General features: G+C 40.0%; 1 protein-coding gene across 3 annotated transcripts in view; it reads right to left on the bottom strand.

Moving 5' to 3' along the window:
- Positions 1-376: 376 nt before the first annotated feature.
- NACC2 (NACC family member 2) overlaps positions 377-24,781 on the bottom strand; it is an 89,439-nt gene continuing 65,034 nt past the window's right edge. For 2 of the 3 annotated variants that reach the window (XM_034793654.1, XM_034793656.1), the window contains exons 2-6: positions 20,957-21,883; positions 9,199-9,366; positions 5,286-5,391; positions 4,298-4,395; positions 377-905 (exon numbers count right to left, since the gene is read on the bottom strand). In XM_034793654.1, the coding sequence (XP_034649545.1) occupies positions 406-905; positions 4,298-4,395; positions 5,286-5,391; positions 9,199-9,366; positions 20,957-21,821 (1,737 nt within the window). In that variant the 5' untranslated portion in view covers positions 21,822-21,883 and the 3' untranslated portion in view covers positions 377-405. Of the gene's footprint in view, positions 906-4,297; positions 4,396-5,285; positions 5,392-9,198; positions 9,367-20,956; positions 21,884-23,345; positions 23,879-24,781 lie in introns of those variants that run through there. The other variant, XM_034793655.1, reaches the window with a different exon arrangement.

The raw sequence follows: 24,781 nt of genomic DNA, 5'->3' as shown, positions 1-24,781 counted from the left end.
GAGGAAGAAGTTAATGATGGCTTTACTTCGGAGCTGAATAATGCATGGGGTGGTGATGATGCGGCGCAGCAGCGGGGAGTGTCAAGCTTTTTTCCTCCCCTTCTTTAAAAAAAAAAAAAAAAAAAAAAAAGCTACAATCTTATAGGCTAATCTCAGGAATATCAAAAAGGAGCCCAATATTTGTTTTCAGTAGGTCGCCATAGACCTAGTCATTTACAGTGTAACGAATGCAATTATTTCCTTCATAAATTTTAAATACAAGCAGAATAAAAATCACATTTTTTTCAGGCAACAGTAGCAGTTCAGTAGGTAAGTGGCTTGATCACATTTTTTTTGTATTAGTAATGCATGCAAGCAGCTTTAGTATTACGGATCCCTTATAGGTCACAAAATGTTTTCTCTCTTTTATAAAGTCCCTCCATAAGTACCATCTTGTCTTCTCACTGGAGTTTCTGGCCGGCTAGTGGAGCCAGCCCCTTGTTCGAAAGGTTGTGGAGTGCTTTGGGTATCTGACGCCACGGCATCTGTTCCAGCTGCCTCCTGTATAACAGAGCCAGCCCCTTCGGCATCCTCACTCTGTTCAAACGATTGGTTGGATCCATTGCTTAGATCGACATTTACTGTGTTAGTTCTCAAAGCGACTATAGTTCCCGAATCACTCCTCCTTTCTGCATAGATTCGCTGCTCAAAGACTTGAGCGGTGCTGGGTTGGAATTCCGGATCCAGGGGGACACTGTTTGTTGTGGAGCCCATGACCGTGCGGTACATCTCCATCCCTTCTGGCAACATGGACTTAATCTTCGGAAGCCAGCGCTTGCGGACTCGTCGGGCATTGGTGCACATATCGGCTGCAATAACATTCATCTCGCTTTCCTTAAAGCTTGGGGCAAAATTCTGACAATACACTGCAAAGACAGGGATACATTTCACTGAGGACTACTACATAAGCAACACAAAGAAGTTTGTGTGATCAGGGCCTTTGTCCCATCTCAGCACTGTACCACAAGACATTAATAACATGCAGCTATGGTTATATCTGACAGAAAACATACGGTTTTAATCACAAGAACATAATTGTTATACTAGATGAGACCACTGGTTCATCTAATCCAATAGCCTGTTTCCAGTACTTGTACCAGATGCTATAGAGGAAGGTACAAGAAATCCCTTTATGGACAATTATGGGACAACTTATCCATAGGGGAAGTTTATTGCTAAAACCCAGGCAGTTACCAGCTGGCTTACACACTGAAACATGGGAGTTTGTATTCCAGATGGTATCACTACTGTCCAGTAGGCAAGTCCATGCCTTAAATTGCTCCCAAATGTTCTAATAGGATTTTACTAGACGTTTATTTAGAGGTAAATCATCACTAAACCTGTTGTGGGGAGAAGGAGAGAGTTCTGTAGCAGTGCTGAATGGGATATTATCGAGACAGTAAAAGTACACCACCAGTGTCTGTATCAGAACCGGGAGTGGCTGGGTCATCACACAAACTGAATCTATTTCCCCATGCTAAGTATCCTCACACCTTTTTGTCTGAAATGGGCCATCTTGATCATCACTACAAAAGGTTTTTTTCTCCTGCTGATAATTGCTCATCTTAATTAATTAGCCTCTTAGTGTTGGTATGGCAACTCCCACCTTTTCATGTTCTCTGTATGTATATACATCTTCTTTCTGTATGTTCCATTCTACGCATCTGATGAAGTGGGCTGTAGCCCACGGAAGCTTATGCTCAAATAAATGTGTTAGTCTCTAAGGTGCCAGAAGTACTGTACTTCTTGGTGATCACTTCATTCAGATCTCACTGTATATTTGGAGTATTCAACTCATTCCTTCATTTAACTATCAGTAATTAAATGGGTAACAAACAATTAAAAACCCCAGGATTTTTCTGGGCATAGGGTCTTGCCGTATTGTCCAGAATCCATTTGGGCCTGTACTATGATTTCAGGGCATCCATGGCTATTTATCAAAACTCCCGTGGAAAGTGCTGTCATCTCCTACAGCAGTAGTGGAGGGTGCCCAGCGCTTCTTGGGAGGTGCTCAGCACTTTGCAAGACTGAGTCTTTAGTGGAAAGTTCTTCCTTCTCAGGGACTCGGGCTTTGCTTTGTATAGCGCCACAAACAATCTGTGGCTCAGGAAATAATTAATGCAGCCCAATATTTCTGACTTTTACATATCAATCAATGTCTTTTGCTACCTCTTCGCCTCCCTCCACGCCCCACAGATCTGCAGTTGGGGCTCGAAGGCCCTCAGAGTTCTGCAGCAGAACAACAATTAGGGCGAGGAAAGATTTATTTAACAAATCTAAAAAAAAAAAAAAAATTCACTCCACTTCCATTTTGTAGTGAGATATTTACATAAAGATTTACTATCCAGACAGAATCTATTGAGGGGAAAGGATGAGAGGACACTGGCTTGCGCTGTACATCAAGCACATATTAAATGAGCTTCACTGTACTAAAAGACCAGCTTTTTCTAAACCACAGAGTTCCTCACTTGCAGTCAACATCAAGCACCATTTGCTCTACTAATGTGCTTCTTGTATTCAAAAGAATTACTGTAATAGGCAAATTTTTAACCACTTGTTTTGTGCCTTGTAGGCACATATTTTAAAGTATAAAACTTCTTTTTTTTAGGATGATCTATATTGTGATCATCAGTTTTCCCATATTCAGAGCATAGAAAATGGGCCAGATCCTCAGTTAGTATCAATCAGCATAGCTCCACTGGCTGGCGCTCCACATTTAGATATCACAAATACAGGAATTAGTTCTTAGCATCTCAGACATTGAATCACTGAAGTTAAAGAACATTATTTATTAGTTAAAATGTATAGAGTCTTACCTTATGGCCTTTTGGGACAGTTTCAGTTTTTTAAAACAGTTAAATCCTATTACATTATCAGCTCTAAAATGGATTTTAGATCCTCTATGTACAGACTGGATAAATGGCTTGATATTATACAGAACCTTGGTCAGTTTCCAAGTTTAAAAATGATTAAAAAAAAAAGACGCTATTATTGTTTACGTATATCCCTTTTAAAATGTAATTATTTGCAGAAAGACTCCCTTTTTTACTTACAAAATAAAAAAAAAGATTTATAAACAAGCATTTTCAGGGAAATAGGCTGTGAAACACAAATGCTTATACCCAGATGATGAAATAGATTAATCCACATTAACAAGTTCTGATGCAGACTGCAGAATTTCTAATTCTCAGTGGCCAATTTACTTATTCAGAACAAAAAATTGTGTGCCATAAAGCAGTGGTTCTGAAGCAGGGGTACGTGTATCCCTCGGGGTACTCAGAGGTCCTCTGGGACAGTTCACAAATGCAGAGCTGGCATTAAGAGGTGGCAAGTAGGGCAACTGCCCCAGGCCCCACGCCATATGGGGCCCCTGCAAACCTAAGTTACATGCTTCAGCCCTGGCGGCAGGCTTCAAACAAGGCTCACAAGTGAAAAACAGCCTCAGTATCGCACTGAAATGATACTTCTAGCCAATGGTTTTCTTTTACAATTCTATGGTAAAAATGAGAACGTCAGCCATTTGTCAGTAACAGGGAGCTGGGACACTTTTCTATTTCTATGTCTGATTTTGTAAACAAGTAGTTTTTAAGCGAGGTGGAACTGGGGGTACGCAAGACAAATCAGACTCCTGGAAGGGGGACAGTTGTCTGGAAAGGCTGAGCACCACGGCCATAAAGCACTGCAACTTTCAGGCACAGCTATGGGCAGGATCAAGGAGGGGCAGACAGAGAAGCACCGAGGGCACATATGGAAAATCTCCCCTTCAAATATGGTTTGGCTCTGATCCACACGGGTGGATCCCTGCACCTACATGAATCTGGCTGCAGGCTCAGAGCCCTAGTTTAGTAAAGTTATTTCACACTTTGTGAAACGGACTGTTTCAGTTATCAAGCAGTTAAGCCAATGAAAAAATAACCCCCCTTTTAAAAAAATCTCATCTATTAATAAAAGTATTGTACTGCAAAATTAGCGATTTAAAAAAATACCAAACACAATTCAAGATCATGTGAACAATAATGTTCAGTTTCACACTGTGATATTGTCAAACACAAAATACTAACTTTGGACAAATAATTTAAAGTATTTTTTTTAAAAACAGTGAAAAGATTTGAATTTTCACATTACCAATTTCAATGTATATAGTCACAATTATTATACACTCTTGATGGCCTTCCCCTGTTTAAACGGCAGCTCTTTCCTAGGCCTTTGTTTTTGTCAGATGGTTCTAACCCGGCAGCAGTAAATCTCTCTCCCTTACATTTCACTGCATTAAGAACCCTGCTGTCCAGGGGCTTCCTGCTGGGATCACTCGTGGAGGACCGAATTCCAGTTCCACAGCTATTGGCAAGTGTGTTCCTGCAAGAAAGGGAGAGAAATGCAAATTTTATACCCAGGACTTCAGGGAAGAGTGAAAGCTTAAAGTGATGCAGAGAGATACTGTCCTATTGAGTTTATTCTCTTTCAGATAGCAACCAAACGGTATATTTTTCAGTTGCGGAATCAGAAAAGCTGGCACTTCAGATCAGAGGCGCTGACACCTTGGTTGCTCTGAGACTCAAGCACCCACCAAAAAAAACCAGGGGGTGCTTAGCATGTGCAGGGCCAGATTAATGTTTTGTTGGCACCGCTCCTGGCTCCGCCCAACCCCTGCTGAACCTCTTCCCCCTAAGGCCCCCGCATGCGAGGGGAAGGAAGAAAGGGGTGGAGAGGAGTAAGCGGCGGACGGGGCCTTGGGGGGGAATGTGGGTGGTGGGGGACACAATCCGGGCGCCGGGGCCCCTTCTCCGTGTGGGTCTGGTGCCACAGCGCCATTGTAAACCCAGTACTGGGCATCCATGAGCCACAGTGTTGCTGACACTTTCCCATCCAAAAAGCTACAGTGAGACGTAATGTCTTTAAACCGGGACATTAGTGAAGACATCTCGGAGGTGAGTGCAATGATTTTAATATACTGTAATTCATGATAATGTAATTATGTAGTTCATTACTATTTTAATAAATGATTAAATTGTTAAGATACCAATGATAGACACATACTCAATAACTGGAATATGAAAGAAGTGTATAAATAGGCTGAAAATAACCTTACCCACAAAACTAGCAGAGCCCCCCCAACACACACACACCTCTTCAAAAACAAAAGTCAGCGCCCATGCTCCAGATTAACCCATCGTAAAGAAGAAAAGCAAAAACAAGTATGGGGAAAAAAGGCTCAAATTAATTTTTTTTGTCAAAAAGGAACATACCGGTCAAAGAAAGTGGCTAGAAGACGTCTCAGAAGAACCTTATGTTTGACACCTGCGCATAGATGACAGTTCATGAGCTGCCCCCGGGTGATATAAACACCTGAGCCTGCAAGAGTTAAAGTGTACAGAGTTTAAAATCCACACCCTTATTTTCCCTAAAGGTGTAAATCCCACTACAGAATGCAACACAAAATATTTCTGTTTTCCTATTTAGATTGCAAACTCTTCAGGGGAGGGTTGGTCTCCTAGTATGTGTTTATAAACGATCTGGGAAAAGGGGTAAATAGTGAGGTGGCAAAATTTGCAGATGATACAAAACTACTCCAGATAGTTAAGTCCCAGGCAGACTGCGAAGGGCTACAAAAGGATCTCACACAACTACGTGACTGGGCAACAAAATGGCAGATGAAAGTCAATGTTGATAAATGCAAAGTAATGCACATTGGAAAATATAATCCCAGTTATACATATACAATAATGGGGTCTAAATTAGCTGTTACCACTCAGGAAAGAGATCTTGGAGTCATTGTGGATAGTTCTCTGAAAACATCCACTCAATGTGCAGCGGCAGTCAAAAAAAGCGAACAGAATGTTGGGCATCATTAAGAAAGGGATAGATAATAAGACAGAAAATATCATAATGCCTCTGTATAAATCCATGGTACATGCACATCTTGAATACTGCTTGCAGATATAGTTGCCCCATCTCAAAAAAGATATATTGGAATTGGAAAAGGCTCAGAAAGGGCCAACAAAAATTATTAGGGGTATAGAATGGCTTCTGTATGAGAAGAGATTAATAAAACTGGGACTTTTCAGCTTGGAAAAGAGATGACTCAGGGGGGATATGATTGAGGTCTATAAAATCATGATTGGTGTGGAGAAAGTAAATAAGGAAGTGTTATTTACTCCATCTCATAATACAAGAACTACGGCTCACCAAATGAAATGAATAGGCAGCAGGTTTAAAACAAACAAGAGAAAGTATTTTTTAACACAACGCAGCCAACCTGTGGAACTCCTTGCCAGAGGACGTTGTGAAGGCCAAGACTATCACAGGGTTCAAAAGACAACTAGATAAATAAATTTAGACTAAAAAAGGAGGCTGGCATGGAAGAGAGAGAGATTTATTTTACAAATCCATTTATTTCCAAGAAACACAGCACAACCCTCGCTGGTAGTTTTGGTGAGCTGGGAATTTAGTTTCTAGTGCCTAGGAATTGCTGGGTCTCAAATATATTGGCTTAAAGTATGTTTGTAGGTGAGAAATCAACCTTGCTAAGGAAGCTTTACATATCCAGAGGTTTGGAACCAGACTGTCAGTGTTTTATAGTAGGTCTCTTACCCTTTCATTAGCAAACACTTTTATATAGCACATAGCTTGCAAAAGCAAGCCTACTGCATGCCTCAGAATCTGCCTGCTTACACAAAGATGGGGAAGTGCAGATTTTCTTTTCACGCACACAGTTACAATATAAAAGTTTTTTTTTTTTTAAATAAAGCTTAAATATAGGTCACATCTAGAGCTGGAACAGACTAAGTTCTTGCAGAAGCCGAGATATACGGGAGAAATAAAATTACTTCTTGCATTTCCAGGAAAGCCTATGCATGATTAGTTCTGTACTTACCTTTAAAATTAAGAATAAACGAATATTTAAAAAACTAGTGGGACAGACTCTGAGTAAACCTGGAGCAACTGCATTGAGCTCAATAGAGTAACAGTGTAGAAGATCAGCGTTTGACCCTTTTCCTCTGTGGTGAAATGGAGAACTAAACAACATCTGTGCTGTCCTAGCGCAGGCGGTAAGATGACTGCTTGATCTTTCACCAGGTGATGGTTAGCTCCTTTCCTCTTACACACGGTTTTTTGAATATAAGGGTAAGGAGGGGAGAAGAGCAAGTGGTACTGTGGGATTTCTGAACCTTGCAGCTTCTGACCATGCTCAGTGCACTCTCGCTATCAATCAGTTTTACTATGATCATTTCTAGAGAAATCTGGCGAAGTTTTCAGAATCAATTATGGCAAGAAAAATCTGAGATGAAAGAAAATATTTAGTCTATGGCGGTTACTAAACTTTCACTGAAAGATTTTTCTTATGTACTTTGGTCAGAACCACCCCCATCTGTTTTTGCTAAGTTTGAAACCGTAATTAGCCGCTGAGCCTTTATTCGTTACAGTACTTTAAAAGAGAAGCCGTCAGAGAGAAAGCCAGATGCTACCAAGGGTAACTTCACTTTAATAAATAAAAAATAACCCAGGCAGCCGCTATCCGAGATATGAATCTACTTTTTTCCCAGATTGAAAAATGTAAATCAAGCAAAGATGCCCCGAGCCAATTTGCAGTTCTCACTGTGAAAATAACCTGCATCACTTGATGGCTTTAAGTCTTACATAAAATGCAAGCAGATACAAAATGAATATTCCAGCTACAAAATAAATACTTTGGGTTTTATGCTATTGTACAGTGGGTGCGTTTTATTTCTGCCTTCCATTGAAGAAAATATGTGTCCTTGATCAGAGAGAAATCTGGCTAGCTAATTTTTGAAATTAACATTCCTACAACAGGCTGAAAATAAATGTGTGCTACTCATAGTATTGTATCCAAGGTATAAAATGGTCAGAAAGAAAGGACAACTGGTTTGGATCGCTCGTACTAACTCACTTTTCCCTTCTGTGACGTTTTCCGTCAGAGGAACTCAATGCACTTGACAGGTATTAATTAATCCTCACAACAACCTGTGAAGTTAGTAAGGGCTATTACATAGGAACCACATCACCCGAATGGAGTCACTTCTGGGGTAGAAGACAGCAGTTCATAACACTATACAACAGTGGAGGCGGGAAGTGGAAAAGAATACCATATCCAACTGAAACTGCAATGGGCATTTAGGGAGGTAGACTGTAATTACCCAAATTGGAATTTGGTCTGGACATCAAGGTCAACACATCCCTCTTACATAACAGTGCCATGGGATGTTTAATGGCCACTAAAGGACAGGACGACAGTTTTAAGTCTTGCATATTTTATATCTGCATCCAGCTCTACAACTCCAATATATCAAACCTGAACAGTACCATGTCTCAGCTTTCTGAATGCCTAGCCAAAACATGCATCCAGATAAACAGTAGCTCGATTTGGCTGAACCTAGAGAAGACTGAGAAGAATGTGGTGGAAAGAGGGAAATGCTTCAAAAAACCTTGCCTCTTCTCGAACATCCTCCACTATCCGGGGTATCTGTCCTTACAATGTTACATTGGTTTCCAGCCTTGGGGTCCTATTGCCTTACTGGTTGCAAAAAGTGACCAATTCCATCTGTGACTAGCCAGAAGATTACAGCCTCATCCTTGCCACAGATACACCAAATGTGTCCCTAGGATCGATTCTTGCAATTCATATCTAGGGAGAAACCCACAAGCCCAACAGTGTAATTTTTTACCCACTATTAAAGTTTTTGTTGTTTTAATTAAAATCCAAAATGTCTAAATGTGTGTTCATTTCTATAAATCCTACTTCCACTGCTCTGTAAATCTTAACATTTGACAGGTAAAAAAAGACTAATTTTTTTTCATCTGTGAAGCGAAATTAAAATACAGTTGTGATGCAGCCCATACCAATCAGGAAGAATACAAGCTTAGGGAATTCAATTAAATGCTAAATTAATTCAATTGAATAACTCCTGCTAATGACACATTCTTCTAACAGTGAATTAAAGGAAATTTAAGATGTTCTATGTTTTTTTTCCTACTGATTAGTGATGGGTACATTTGTTCATGGTAATACACAAAAAGGGAAAATTTGCATACAATATGTCTGATTGCAACTAAGGTTCAAGGGAGATGAGGGGTAAATTCTAAAAAGAAAAATGTCTAATCTTCAATCATTCTAATGTAAAAAAAAAAAAAAGTTATTACCTGCAACAAGTTCAAGTTTTTCTCCGGGATCTCCCTCTGAGTAGAGTTTTGGGTGGCACCGATATCCAATTTGACTGATAAGACTTGCCGGGAGAGCAACTAAATCACGTCGAATGAGGACACAGGAACGACTCTCTAGTGGGATCTGCTCTGGCTTCTCTTGAGCCACTTGAAAAAGAATTAACAGGGAGAACCGTTAAATGCTTTTAAGGTGCAGGTTTCCAAATGAACACAGCTAGATTTTGATGATTCAAGATCTTTTTCACAAAATTATTCTTGTAAACAGTCATCTACTCAACAAGAATGATCATTTTATACATGGAGGCAATGGGCACCATTATGCTGGAGCAGGGCTAATATCTGTGATCTTCAGAATGAAGCTTCTCTTGTCCTTAAGTTTAAACCCAAGGCCTTCCTTTTTTCCTGATCGCTTTCGGAAAGAATAGCTCCTGAAGGAGCCTTGCCTTGAATGGATTCTGAGAGAGGGATTAATGTAACCTAATTGTGCTTTCATTTATTTTTTTAATCATTTAGAAAAATTGCTATTTCTGAACATCTGAGATCACTCTCTAAATGTGGACAAGTATACAAAATCAGCTTTCTAAAGAGAAGACACAAACTATTGTATGCAACTAACCAAAAATAAAATGTTATACAAATGTATTAGACATTTCCCAAATAGGCCATAAATTGTCCAATCAGGTTAGTAGCTACTTCCCTATTATAACTACTTTTCTTTAATCTTCTGCTGCTGAAAAACTTTATATGCACGCCGAACCAACAAAAGTTAATCTTAGCAACTCAATATTATCCGTCAGCACTCACTTTTCCTAAATCAAAACGTGATTCCTAGGTTTCCTTTCCTCTCCCATTCCCACTTCTAAGTGTCTAAAATTTTATCTCATCACCACCAAAAAACCCAAGTTTTATTAAGCTTTGGCTTTAAAAAGAAATTACACTGAAATACTAGGATATTGCTGTGGTTTCCTTTAAAACATTTCTTTACATACAATTGATGGGGCCCACCACTGCCTTTTAGCAGATGTTAATACTGAAAAGATCAAACAAATGAGTTTTACTACGAACAAACACTGCACAATGCTAGCTTTTGTGAACATACAGAGGATTAGCTTTCTAAAACGTGTTTATAATGGAAGTCCATTATCATGCTTAAAATTACCTATCACAGCAAAACAGGACTCATACAGATGTGCACAGGTGCCAACTGCATCATCTACAATATATTTTAAGCATTTATAAATTATAAAAATACATCCAACTGTTTAATGGTCTACACCTTGATCAACAAGTTTTGATAACATATATCAAACTCTATACATATGATCAGGACTGCTCCTTGGAAAGGATAAATATACCCTTAGTACAATTGGGTGTAGATTTATGATTCTTGTCTATCTATTTTTTTTTTAAAGAGCATTGGATCAAACATGCAATCACTTAGCCTCTTAAATGTATCTTACTCTCATTATTTTGATGTTTCCCATTCTTCAGGTAGAATAGCAAATCTGAGGACTTTTGTGTAGTTGTTGCTACAGTTACCACAACAGAAAGGTCTCTTTTACAAAGAAATTAGTGTTCTAACTAGGACATATCCTGCAACGTTCTATTATGTGACAGCACATTATAGGACAAAAAGTTGTAAAAGCCAACAAAATGTAAGGCTATACGGAGTACCAATGTATTGCAATATTATTCTTGGGTGAGAAGCCGTTTAAAATGGAAAGTTTTTGTTTATATGGGATGTGTGGTTTTGTTTTAAGAATCATGGCATCAGCATGTATCTCCTAAAAAAGATCATCTCAATGGACCAGTGCACCCAGAACAACAGCCTGGCATTACCAGGAATGGATGAGGAACTAATAGTGGAAGTAGGGTGACCAGAAAGCAAATGTGGAAAATGGGGATGGGGTGGGGGGGTAATAGGAGCCTATATAAGAAAAAGACCCAAAAATCGGGAGTGTCCCTATAAAATTGGGACACCTGGTCACCCTAAGTGGAAAAACAATCCAGATGATATTTTAAAGCATAATTTCTCCGACCACTATGGCCTGATTTTCTATGCAAAGTAGAAGTACTTTGTAATGCTGATGTGCAGTTCACTTACATAAAAAACTTTCACCAACAGAAATAATTTTCTGTTTCAAAGCTCTTATGAGGAGAATTTCCAAATATTCAGATGTACGATTTTAGAATGAAATTGCTGGTTCTTGCAGTGGAAGTATCTAAAGAGGCTTTTGGACATTGAGAAGGGAAGAATATTAACTGAAAAGTATTAAAAGTATTTAAATTTAAATAAATCAAGAATTGGAGAGCATTTTATCCCGCACTAATATTCAGACAAAAGCTCCTCTAGTCTCCTTTCAGTCCCTTTGGTTTTGCCAAAATTGCTCAGATAAGCACATGCCAATATCACAATCGCCACTGCAAAAATATATCCTGGGGACAGAAGGGTCCAGTTCTTCTCTCCCATTTAGAGCCCATGAGAGAACACTATATACTGTACACCTTTGCATAACTCCCTATGACAGGGAAGTATTCAGGGATAGCACAAATACCATACACAACATTAGGGGATACGTGGGTCATTTAGATTAGATGTCGGATGTCCTTAACAGCTGCTGTTCAGGAAAAGGAGAGCATACATTTAGGAGTCAACAGATATCAAAATCAGGCAGCAGTTTTTATTTTTTAGTGAAGCCACAATGTTTTTGAAATGCAAGAGCCACAGCAAGGGATAAAGATTAGGCCTATTATTTCATATTGCTGGTGTTAATTGTGGGCAAGCTTGCCAGAGAAGTGTTCTAGCAGCTTGTCATTTTTTTCGACACAGTCATGGTTTATACTGCTGAGCAAAGGCATAAAGTACCACACAGACAAAAACAAAACTCCCTGCACTATTTATTTAAAGCTGCAATTTTTATTTTAATGAATGGCTTTGGGTGAAAAATGCAAAAACTATTTATTGCCACTTTAAAAACTGGCAGATCGTAAGCTGTTAAAAGGGTAAGAACATAGTGACATTAATTTTCACAAGGGCTGTTAAAATGGTTCTATGTTAGTGTCTTTATAAAAAATAAAATTAAAGTCAGGTTAAAGAGCTGGTGTAATTGCAGAGAAAGTATCCTTGAAAAGTTGCAGCCAGCAGAGCAAAAATACAAACATTTCACAACAGATGCAGACCCTTTGGTTTCTATCATATTTACATATTCTAAACAAATACATTTAGACTGAGATTGTGGTTAATTGCTATTTTCCATAATCACATAGATGTGATTTTAATTTATCTTGCTAGATAAAGTTTGTTAGCAGCTTTAAAAGTAGGCAGAGCTAAAAGATGACCCCCCCCCCAATGAATGAAGTAACAAACAACAATAAGTATTTGCATGTATAGAATGTTTTTAATCCATATATTTCAAAGCACTTTACAAAGGTTGGTAACATGGAAAACTGAGGAATACGATGGTTAAGTGACTTTCCTAAAGTCATACAACAAGTCCAGGAATAGAACCCAGGCCCTCTTTCTCCAACTCTTTATGCATTTCTTTTTCAAACTAACTGTTGTCATTTCAGGAAGTTAAACAATGTACACAACATTCAGACATGCAGCAAACTGCACCAGATGACAGACAGTGGATTGTAAATTTCTGTGCATGTCACACAGAGTGACTCTGAAGGTACATCAATTTTTGGGCCGGCCAGTCTTGATACTGCAATAATAAATAATGCAAAGAAAGCAATATAACGCAGCCAAGAGACTGTACTGCGCTGGTATTAGTTAATTTCCTAGAGTAACTAATTCCAGCTGAAGCTGGTGTCAGTCCCATTTCCTGAAATCCAGCTACTTGTTCTGAAAAACAACTTTAACTAATAGTACAGACAACACTGACCTACCCAAATTGTGGTTTTGGAGATACACGCACACACAATATTGGGAAATGTCAGTGATATTTTGGCAGAAAATAAATAAATCAGAAGAATATTTTAAGTGCCCTGTGTTTAAACATAAGAACCAACAACAAGGCCATAGGTGACTTGACATTCTCTTTTCTGAAGCTAAATGTCACGAGACCTCAGCCAAAATTTGTGCTAGAAAAACCCCCACACAGTGCAATCCAGATTAATCCATTCTAATATAATTCAATACTGTTTCTCTTGCTTATTGCCTGTCTATAAAAAAATCTCATTTATATATGGACACTTACCTCATTTGTGGATTTTGTTTTGGTTAAAGAATTAGTACAACTCAAACAAGATTAAACAAACTTTACCAAAGATTTAGGTCTTTTTTAATGCTACTGTACTTCAATTCAACGTATATTAATCACTGCACACAGAATGGTAGCATAAAAAAGGAGGGTACAAATCACTTTGGTCCCATGTTTTCAAAGAAAGCAAGTCTGTTTGGCCTTTATGCTCTACAGAACAGGATAGTATTCGTGTCTAATTAATTTGTATCTTCAGAGGGCAGCTGCTCCTCTTCCTCTGAATGAAATGGCAAACAATGTGAAGTATTGTCTAATATAGTTTTGTACTAGACTAAGAAAGCAGCTTACCAGCTAATGCAGAGGAAAACAAGAACAATTAAAAAGGCAGTGGTAGCTATGAAGCAGCACCAATATATTTTATTTACACAAATATATATTTGGGTCTGAAACGTGGAAGGGTTTGATAACATGCGGCAACTGAACTACAAGAGGACACATCCAGGATCTGAGTATAGAAAATTACCTCAAAGCTACTTGGTTGGGTGAAAACTTTGTGCCAAATCCCGGGAAGTGCTGAAATTAATAGGAATTACTGGCACTCAACAACTTGCGGTATTAGACCCTTCCAGCACCTCCTTGGTGGTGCTGAGTGCCTTTGTTCCACAGGCCCTTAAGATGCACTCTGCTTCGCAGAGGTCTGTTACGTAAGGTCTTCCATTTCTAAGCATCACTGTTTTAGCTGACAATGGGCTGTTACAAACCATTAGATCTTTAGAAGTATTTTATTATTACCTTTTATTACACAGTTGTAAGAAACAATAATCCAACTGGCTATACATTTGTAAATATTATTCGTGTCATGTTAAAAAACTAATACAAATTAATTACTGTACTTATAAAAACCTTTAAAAAAGTAGAAGTTATAAGCAAAAATGAAATTCTGATGACCTAGACAATGAAGAATAGGTTAACTGGCAGGGCTGACAAGAAAGGTAAAAGGGGGACAACTGTATCTGAACCCCGAGCTCAGCCCCCTCCCCATATCTGTAACTGGGTGAAATGGGAGGGGCTGCGGCCCCAGCAAACAATGTACCATGGCCTCAAATTTCTCGTGGCAGGCTGTTAATGGGCCTAGTGGACATGCATCAGTTCAGAAAGAATGACAGTAATATGTTAGAGTCCAACATTTTCACACCTGGATGCCCAAATCATGCAGTTAGACGCCTACTTGGGTACCTAAGTAGGTGACCTCATTTTCAGAGGTGCTCAGCACCCGTGTCTCCCGCTGACAAATGAGCATTACAAGTGCCCAGCACCTCTGAATATCAGTGCTGAGATTTTGATGTCTAATTTCAGGCATCCAAATTTGAAATGGTTGACTGTACTCCCTAAAGACCAGTTACTTTAATATCTTCTTGGCTCTTGTCAACTCAAAGAGCAGAAATACCAATTCCCCCTTGGAGATTCACAACTCCAGAGGTTTTCGTCTGGATTCTCTTCTTATTCTTCTCATTCACTTTTCTTCAGGGTAGGAAAGTATTATTGTTCCTATTTTACAGACAGAGAACAGAGAGAGCGGCTGAAGTTACTTGATCCTTGTCACACAGGAAGTGTGAACCCAGAAGTCTTGGGGCCTAGTCCACTGCCTTGTCCACAAAACCATCCTCTTCTCACCTACCATGGATGACTGGAATTTTAAAGCACACACCTAGCTGCCCTCCCTTCCCCACAGAGTCAGAAGTTGTCTTTCAAACAAAGAGTTTACAAGAATCCCTAAGTCACACTTGCTAGGTAGCGGACATGAAAACAGTAGCCAACATCTGCAGCTATTTGCACAGATTCTTAGAAGATTTACTGGCAAGCGGTATGTATGTTTATAGATAAATACACGCACGTGTGCGTGCACACAAGAAGAAAAAATGATAATATAGTCCACCATAGAACTATACATATTTTACTAATAGTGCCTTTTGCAACAGCATACTCAACTGTAGAGATATGATGTGTGTCCTATTTATACACAGAGTTCATCTGGAAGAACAGGAACAATATTACTGGTTTATAAATGCCCATATCTTGCCTTTATTTCAGATCTCAGACAGGAGTGAAACATCTGCCAGTCTAAAATTAAACATCTGTGTTTTACTGTGAAGAAACAGGGACTAGAAGTTTAATGCCAAAAAAGGTCTGATGCAGAATGACACCCATGTGGATCTTAAGTTTCCTCGGGCTGCCGAGTCCTTAATAAGAGGGAGAATTTCTTGCCTGCAAGTTGTTTTCTGTGATTTGGTTGATACAAGTTCAGAACAATTCACATTGATTAGACAGGAGGCAGCCAATGAAGCCAAAGATTTTCCACACCCTCTAGTCAGCATTACACCTTCCCCCTTTTTCCCCTCACAGCCATTAGAGTATTCCCACTTTTACAATAAGAAGCAGATAAGACCAACTCTGAAATGAACAGGGCATCACATTCATCAGACAGAGACCCATTTTTATCCATCTCCTCTATGTTTGTACCTAGTTTGGTGTTCTTTTATATTTCCTGGAAAATAGATTAATTCTGTTCTTCTGTTGACTGCCTCCTGCCTGATCCTAAGGGTCAGACTACTCATTGATCTGTATCGGAGGCAATTGATTCAAAGAACCATGACTGCAGTTAAAACAAGCAGTTTTATGAAGATTGCAATTATTTGGTTTCAAGATGTTCAGGGCATCATTGTTACTGGCTGTGGTTTAAATTGTAACATTTCTTTTTTAAGCTTGGTCTGGGATCATCTTGATACAGTATGCTATGTATCCTCTCACTAAAGATTTTGGATTGTTTCTTGCCCTCTTTACTTACTGTCAAGGAATCAGAGGGCCAGGAGAGAAAACTATTCTCTTAGCTAATTACTGCAATTTTATTCTATAACAGCTATTTTAGATGAATTTTCAATGAAATATGCATGTGTCAGTTTGGTATTTCATAACTTTCAGGTCCATCCCTTATACTCTAGCAATTCGTTGTGTGAGGATTTAAAGACACTTGGTGCAATTTCACTTGTGCCTGTTGAAACTGAATAAAATCAAATACATCTGCTAAATAGTAAGGTGGCTGAAAAGAATATGGTTTGATACTGAAAGATGATGAGCATCTGAAGTTCCATTGAAATCCTTTCAGGATCAGGCCCATGGTGCTATAGTTAAAGCGATAAGTACTTTGGTTTTGTTTAATATCCTACCTAGCTGCATACTTCTCAAATCAAATGCTAGAGCCCATATAATGTCTAACTAGTTTCTTTAAGGCCTAAATGTTCTTCAAGTCTAGACCTATTTACAGAATAAAAAGCCATTATATGGAAATGCTATTAATGCACACACAAAAGTTATGCAAATCCTGATAATAAATAATAATAATAATAATAATAGCCAAACACACACACACACACACACACACACAAACACACACACACATACACAATTCTAACATCCTCCGACTCTATACTGGAATGTGATGTGAGGAATGGCCAGTTTCTGAAGTCTGGTCTGATGCAGAATGGCAATTCCTATATTAACCTCTGAAAATTAGGGACTTCTTTCATGACAGCTAAACTTTAATTCTTACATCTGCAATGTTTTTTAGAAGGGGAGTTAGCCTTCCCCTGGATTTATTTTCAGTTTCTTTTGTACTTCAGCATTCCTTATGGTTCACCACACTGTGCCATTGGTTTCTAAGTCAGCTACTTAATGACGCTTAAGCTTTACTGTGACTTTCTACCATCAAAGCCCTTTGCCAAGGTCATGAATTTGTATGTTGTTTCTTTGGTTTGTGCGAGTTTCAGAGATTCAGCCTGTTTTTTCAGAAAGGCTTTTATATAGGAGAAAATAAACAAGACTCTACAATACCCAACTGCTTTCAGAACAGACCTAATGAACAATGGCCGGGACCATCCTACGAGCCTTCTTCGCTGGCATTCAGCACCTTGCAGAGCCAGGCCCCAACATGGAGATGAAAGACGACAGAGGACACGGAACAAAAACTTGAGTTTCAGCTTTAAATGTCCCCTTACAATGAAGCAGACAATGGATACCTGGCACCATTCTGAATGACACTAAGCTGTGCTAGGAGAGAGAAAAAGGGGAAGGGGGGCGGGGGAAAGCTTCCCATGAGATTCAATGCATGATCTGGCTGCATGCTCTTTTTTTGGCTTTGTTTTTGTTTAGACTCAAAAGGCTCTTGGAAACTTTGGCAATCACTATTTTACACTGTTTCCCCCTGTCTTTTGTGAGATTGTCAAGATCTACGTGCCGGGAGCAGGATTAGCTTTTCCTCGCTCTTCCATGTTGTAGGGTTTTTTGTTGTGTGTCCTTTGAAGGAAGGTTTTTATTCGGAGTCATTAAAACACAGCGAGAGTTACACACGTCCATAATTGGATGGAACAGCCTCAATTTTTATTTCCTTTTTTAAATCTTTCCCTCTCTCATCCCCAGATTTCGGGGCAGCCTGGGACTACAGCTGTGGTTAAAACAGAAAACCCTTTTTCAATGTGCTTGAGCAGGAGAGACATGTTTTAGCTAGAACTGTATAGATTATAACCCTGGGGGAGGGGGCACTGCCTGGCCTTCAAGTTGGACAGAATGGTGACAATGCAAGCGCCTACTTGGTGTGAGCTCCTCTGTCATTCCCCTGTACCTCCCCAGACAAACTACCCATGGCTATGCCTCACCCAGCAATTCAGAAGCCTACTCACAATCTGCATAGGGAGAAAGAAAATATTACTCCTCTTCTGGACCATCAGATCCAACCTAAAGGCTGGACAACTGAAAAATGATCGAAGCCAGCAAGTCGGCTTTTCAAGTTTTCTATTTTCTGAGTGGAGCAGCTCTGTTTTAATGTTACACAGTAATAAGAGTTATATGCAATAGCCTGCTGGCTTAGTAGTCACCTACTGTACCATCCTGTAGTTTTTCCTATGATCGTCTTCTGTGTTTCTATTGAATTTGTTCTGTTCTGCTATTATACAAATAGGCCCCATGACTGAGAAACAAAATATTGTATACAAGGGTATAATCCTGTTTCTCTAAAGAACAATGTTAGAAATGCTCAACATTGTGAAGACAAAACACTACTCAGTCATAATGCTCTGCGGGGGGAACAAACATCCATGCAAACAGCCTCAGCTCTGTCCGGTTAGATGGAAATTCTAAAACACATCCTATGCATCACACTCCAGCCCACCAAGTATACAGCGCACACACCATTCCCTAGAATACATTAGTCTACTCCTTTCTGAAAGTTTACTGTCAGTACGAGGAATTTGGATTCTTTCCTCAGGAACGGCAACTGAAAAAGCAGACTGGCTTTTTAGAGACTGTTCTAATATTTAAAAAAAAAAAAAAACCTCAAAATTTGCCAGTAGCAGTATTTGCTGTGAGAGTGGAAAGGCTAGTTTAAACAAGATACAGTTTCTCCTACCCCTCCAGTAAAACACATGGCAATGATTTCTTCTCAGCTATCCATTTACAGATTTGTACAGCAAAGACATTACTGTTTTGGGGGGTCTGTTTTTATGGAGAGGGTTGGAAAGCCACACCTGGGGAGTGTCTTGGTGCTGAGAATTACCACCACCATGAATTACATAACTGGATCAAACAGAGGTTGTCAATGCAACATTTTCTACCCATCTCTAAAAATAAAATGGTTCCAAGGAAAGGAAGCCAACTTTTCAGCATATGTGAGAGAGTTAATATTTTCAAATTAGTCATTTTTGATCCAGCAATTACAACGGGAAATAGTAACAGTGAAAACTAAGCACAGACTAAAGAAAATTCTGCGTTGCCAGCTTGACAAATCTCAAGAAAACCATGAAATATGTTTCCACCCAGGAACTGAATACAAATCAAAGCTGCATTCTCAAACACCTGCAGCACCAATTAAGAGTCCACTGTGTTCATCCAGGAGCCTCTTTTTGGAATGCAGAAAGAACGTACATCTCCCAATATGTTCTTTTGAAATGCCTCAGAGAGAAATGCTAGCTGTGGAGATTAGATTCCCCACGTGTTTGCTACCACATAGCCTCTATCCTCCTCTCTAGCCCTCCAAAAAAGCCAAAACAAAACAGGCACTAGAGACATTTCTAAACGTCAGTTCAAGATCTTGAAGATGAACAAGGCCAATATGGTTATTTTTCAGAAAAGTTGATCACTTGTGAGGGAAGCAGAAAAGAGAATGTCCCCTCATATACTCATACTGCAAAATCAAAACACCTGTGTGTCCTTGGTGGCAGAACCCAGTAGTTCCTTGTCTAGCAATTCATTGCTGAGACAATGTTCTCCTTTAGCTAATGCTTTCACAGTGCAATACTACCAGGTGATAAGTTAGGTCAGGGGTCTGCAATGTTCGGCACGCGGCTCGCCAGGGTAAGCACCCTAGCGGGCTGGGCCAGTTTATTTACCTGCTGATGCAGCCGGTTCGGCCGATCGCGGCCCCCACTGGCCGCGGTTTGTCGTCCCGGGCCAATGGGGGCAGCGGGAAGCCGCGGCCAGCACATCCCTCGGCCCGCGCCGCTTCCCGCCACCCCCATTGGACTGGGATGGCCAACCGCGGCGAGTGGGGGCCGCGATCGGCCGAACCTGCCGTGTCAGCAGGTAAATAAACTGGCCCAGCCCACTAGGGTGCTTACCCTGGCGAGCTGCGTGCCGAACGTTGCCGACCCCTGAGTTAGTTTAATGAAGACTTTTAACTAGTCCTATCAATTATTTCTGAAGGGAAAAAGGGAACTTAACTGACAACATACAAGATAAAAATCTTGGCTAGGATATATGTGTTAGGTATAGGGGGAGAAAGGTTTGTTTAAATTCTTTCTGATGTACCAGAAATCTGATTTATTTGAGGTATTTGGATGGAGAGAGTAAACATACATTGTAATTGATTTTTGTAAAAAAGGGAGGGAGTAGGGGGGAAATAAATGGATGAGGTGATTTGCAATTGGGTACAAAGCCTTTCACCTTCAGATTGCCGGTTCAAATCCAAACCAAGATGGGTAGAGGCTGAGGTAGCTCTTCGATGACATACTGTATGTGAAATTAGTTGGCACTCTCAGTTCCGCAGTTAATGGATAGGTGTCCATGTTGCAAAAGCACAAAACAAATGGAGTCCCTGGCTGAGACTGCCAACAGGAGGAGGCTAAGGATTAAATAGACTATGGTCACTGCACTACACTCTCACCCCTACATGTGGTCTCTCCCTTTCCGAGAAGAGGCACATTAGCGGAGTGGTGGTGGTGGAGTTTGTACTGTCCTCTGCTGATGTTGTACCTGTTCTGTGGATAAGGAATTCAAGTTTCCTGGACTGTCAGGCCAGCAGTTTTCAACAGCATTAAATTCACGAACACAAATCTTCATGTGTAAACAAGCAGGATATAAAAAATAAACCCTGATGAACAGTCCAAAAAATATATTCTGGACAAAGGAGAAAAGGACCAAGTGGCAACTTAAAGAGGAAGAGAATAACAAAGGGGTTAGGGAAAGGGAATGTTTTGGTTTATTACCTGAATATCCTCCTGAGGATTTGATGTACATCTGACCATACTGTTCTTCGACCATGGTATCATAAGCCTCATCATCTTCTTCATCCTCCTCATTGTGGTAGGAAGTGGGACTATCAGTAGTTGGAAGGCTGCTGGCTCCTGGGCTCGTCCGCTCCCCTTGGGAGTACTGCACTTGCTGTATGTTTGGGATGAGAGTAGCTAAACTGGGCATTCCATAGTATGAAACACGAGACAACTTGAGCGGAGCAGCATTAGAAACGCTCCCTCCTGTACTATCCCGAGTGCTGGCTTCCAAGGGTCGCTTGGCAGGAAGGCCTGACACAGCTGTGGGTTGCAGCTCGAGATTTTCGTGTTTCACCCGGGTGAGGAGCGGGATGGGCATGGAAGGGGACATGACGTAGGGCACAGAAGCAGACTGCAATTGGTTACAAGGGCTCTGAGGTTCCGAACTAGGATCTTCTATCATGGTGGTTTGAGAGTCACAGTGGGGAGAACTCACTTTGAACATCAAGTCTGTCCCTTTTTCTACGATATGTTGGATCTGTAGGAAACCTGCAGTGTACATCACTACCAGCTGTTCACTTGCGGCCATTGTGAGTTTCCCAGTGTAACAAAATGAAAGGATTTGCTGGAAGCAGGCTGGTGGCACGGTACCTGGGAGCTCAAATGCACTTTTGCTGTTCCCGCTAAACAAGTCTCTGAAGTACAGGCTGCTGGCTGCTAACACCGCACGATGTGCCTTGAAGGCTTGGCCTTTGACAACTATGGAGACATCACAGTAAAGCCCCAGCAGCCTCTGCTCATTCAGGCAGCCCAAGACGGTGTTCCCAAAATTGGGAATTTCTATGTGCAACATCTGTGACATGGCTCAGGATTAGTTGGAGCTCCTTAGACATGCAATGCAGAAGTATCCAAAGTAGGGCACATCTGAAAAATGAAGAAGGCAGGGAGAAAAAAACCCAGCATTTTTAGACAGGTCTCTGCAACAAACAAATAAAAACAAAAACAAACAACCTAACCCAACCGGAGACTCAAAACTAAACCTAAGGGTTGAAGTATAACTATTTATAAAATTACTTATTGCTGTTTTTAAACAACTTTTTAAAACGTTTTTAAATATTCAAATATTCTCAAAGATTTTTTTTTAATTTATCATTGGTTCTTTCCTCTGGAGTTTAAAGTAAACAGGATAACATGGATGGTAACAGAGTAAGAATGAATAGTAAAGTAGCCCTATTAATATTCAACAGACCTTTGGAAATGGATAAAAATACCTGCTGAAACTCAAGATGAAATAGTTACAAAACAATGTGCCATTTTGTCTGAAATAAATCTAGCATTCTATCTAAGCAGTTACTGTAATGAAAACCTATTTTAACAATCCTAGATGATTCCCCTACACTTGTTTTAAAAAAGAAAATATTCAGAGTTAAACTACTTCTGAGTGGAATTATAAGCGCCATTTCATTTAAAGGATATGAAAATGAAGCCAGGCAATTGAGCCCAAACAAACAAAACCAAAGTACTGCAGCAAACTTCACATCGAGTCATTTGTTTTTTCTTTAAATACAGACTAGGGCAAGAGAGTCTCCACATACGTCCCCCTCCGGCAAGTGCCCTATGTTCTCTTCCTGGTCATATTAAAAAGGGATTCTGTAGGTAACATGATGCAAGTCTAATCCAAGGCAAGACATGCACCCCGTAATAGGAACAACCCCATCTTCTGAAATCAGAAGCAGTACTATCAAGAATGCCTCTGAACAATCTCAAGTAAAAAAAAAAATACATCTTCAGCCTATCCGACTTTCGACTTTGCATCAAATAACAGCACAGAGTGTGCTGTTTTAGGATATCAGCACCGTTTGGGGATGAGAATAATTTCTCCTTTTCGGTACAGAAAGAGGCAAGCTCTGAAACAAGCCCTATAGGAGCAGTAAGATTAAATTAGGTAATTTTAGTGCATAAAATTCCAGAAAAGCCAGTCAGTGCTTATTAGCCCAAATAAAGGCTACAGCCCAAGAATCTCCTGCCCACCATCACCCAGCCTCCCCCCCCCCTTAAGAGAACAGAAGATCTCAAATTATTTGCACTTGATGGTACTGGGTAAACTGTGTTTAACTAGCACCAAATCCTCATGACAATGGCATAAAAAGAAGTTTACCTGGTAATTTTTTTTTTTTTTAAATCTCCTCTGAAAAGAAAAATAACCTACAAAGAACTTCTCTGTTCACACTGCTGGGAAAAAAAGTGCTATCTGGAAAGCCACTGAGGAACAGGAAGAAAAGAGAACATGCTCAAAGCCCATTTAATTGTATCTGCATGGTTTAAAAGAGAATTCTTCAAAGCAAGGAACTTCTGTGCCCCTGCATCTGATACCATGCGAACATACCTTAAACAACGAATGATCCAAGGTACTGCTGCTCAATGAAGGATCTCTTAAGTCCCTTTTTATCGCCTCCGTCTGCTACACTAACTGCAGCAACGAAGATCGTTCAGGGGGAAAAAAAAATAGTATCAAAACCTCCGTTTGTATCTGCTGTAGCTCAAGCTTTTACCAAGTCAAATCTCCACGGCAGTGCATAGCATCTAAATGAATAGGCCGGATGCAGATTAACATTCAGGCTGCTCTCTGCAATGAATAGAGCCCTTTGATTAGGGACCTGAAGTAAATGCCAGTTTCAAACCGAAGCTTTAAAAACAGAGAAATATCAGTGCCAGAGGAATGCTCTCAGTGTTGGTACAAGACAGACTTTTGATGAGTCACTGCAATGCAAACAAAGATGGCAGAAATACTGTACTGTATGCTGATGAAATGCTTAGTGGTGCCACGGCAACTGAGACAGGTTTTCAATTTATAGTGCAGTTTTGCATATGAATTACGCTGTAAACTGCCTCCTCTGCCATCTAGTACATCCAGAGTGTCAAAGCATTTAAACTATTCCAAACAGTCTGCAGAGCTGGCACGGCTGCTGTTTAACTCCTCCAGCCTGAGGAAGAAATTAGTCAAAGGAGGCACATCTGCTCCAGAAAAAACTGCCCATCCCACTAAGGGGGCTGCTCAGTCCTTCACTCTGGCTCAAATCTCTCTGCCCCACGACAACAGATGAAAGGTTTAAAACCTAGACAAGAATCTCCCTGCAACAAGCATCTAAAAATGTATATTGGGGGTGCCCAAATCAGTACTAAATAAAGATGCTCGAGAGTCCTAAGTGCATTTGGAGCAACATTCATGGCCACCCTCCCCCTTCCTTAACACACAAGAAAGCTTTTCAAACACAGGAAAACGTTTACCCCTTGGGAAAGCTTCTCAGTCTGTGGCTGCATCCACTAAAAGCAAATCCATTTGCTTAAGTAATGAAATCCTAGTCACATTGTCTCCCAGATTCAAATTTTAAATTACCTTAACATTTATTGAGCATGCTGGTGCTTTTTCTGGGAAAGGGGGTGGGGTCTTGCTTTTCTTACTTGTTTCCTGCATGGAACGTTTTTTTATTTCAATTAATGCTCTTGTGGTTGGTTCCAATTCCTCTGCTCATATGGTGCCACAGATAAAATTCAAAATTAAAAAAAAAAAAAAAAGATTAAATCAGGCCACCTTTAGTCAAAAGTAGCTATAGATAATGCAAATATGTGGGGCTCTCCACAGTCACTTACTTAGTGTGTGCATGCCTGGTGTTTACCGTTCATATGTATACTTGGTGCATTAAATTCAACTCTGCAGAATCAAAGCAAAACACTGCCACTTTTGAGATTACAGAGGTTGGAAGCAAGCCTGGCTTTTCTTTTCCTTCCAGCAAAAGACACTAACACATTTACAGGACCAGC

This window comes from Trachemys scripta, chromosome 17, assembly GCF_013100865.1.
Source record: "Trachemys scripta elegans isolate TJP31775 chromosome 17, CAS_Tse_1.0, whole genome shotgun sequence".
Classification (NCBI taxonomy): domain Eukaryota; kingdom Metazoa; phylum Chordata; order Testudines; family Emydidae; genus Trachemys; species Trachemys scripta.
This window is presented reverse-complemented; position numbering and strand designations above follow the sequence as displayed.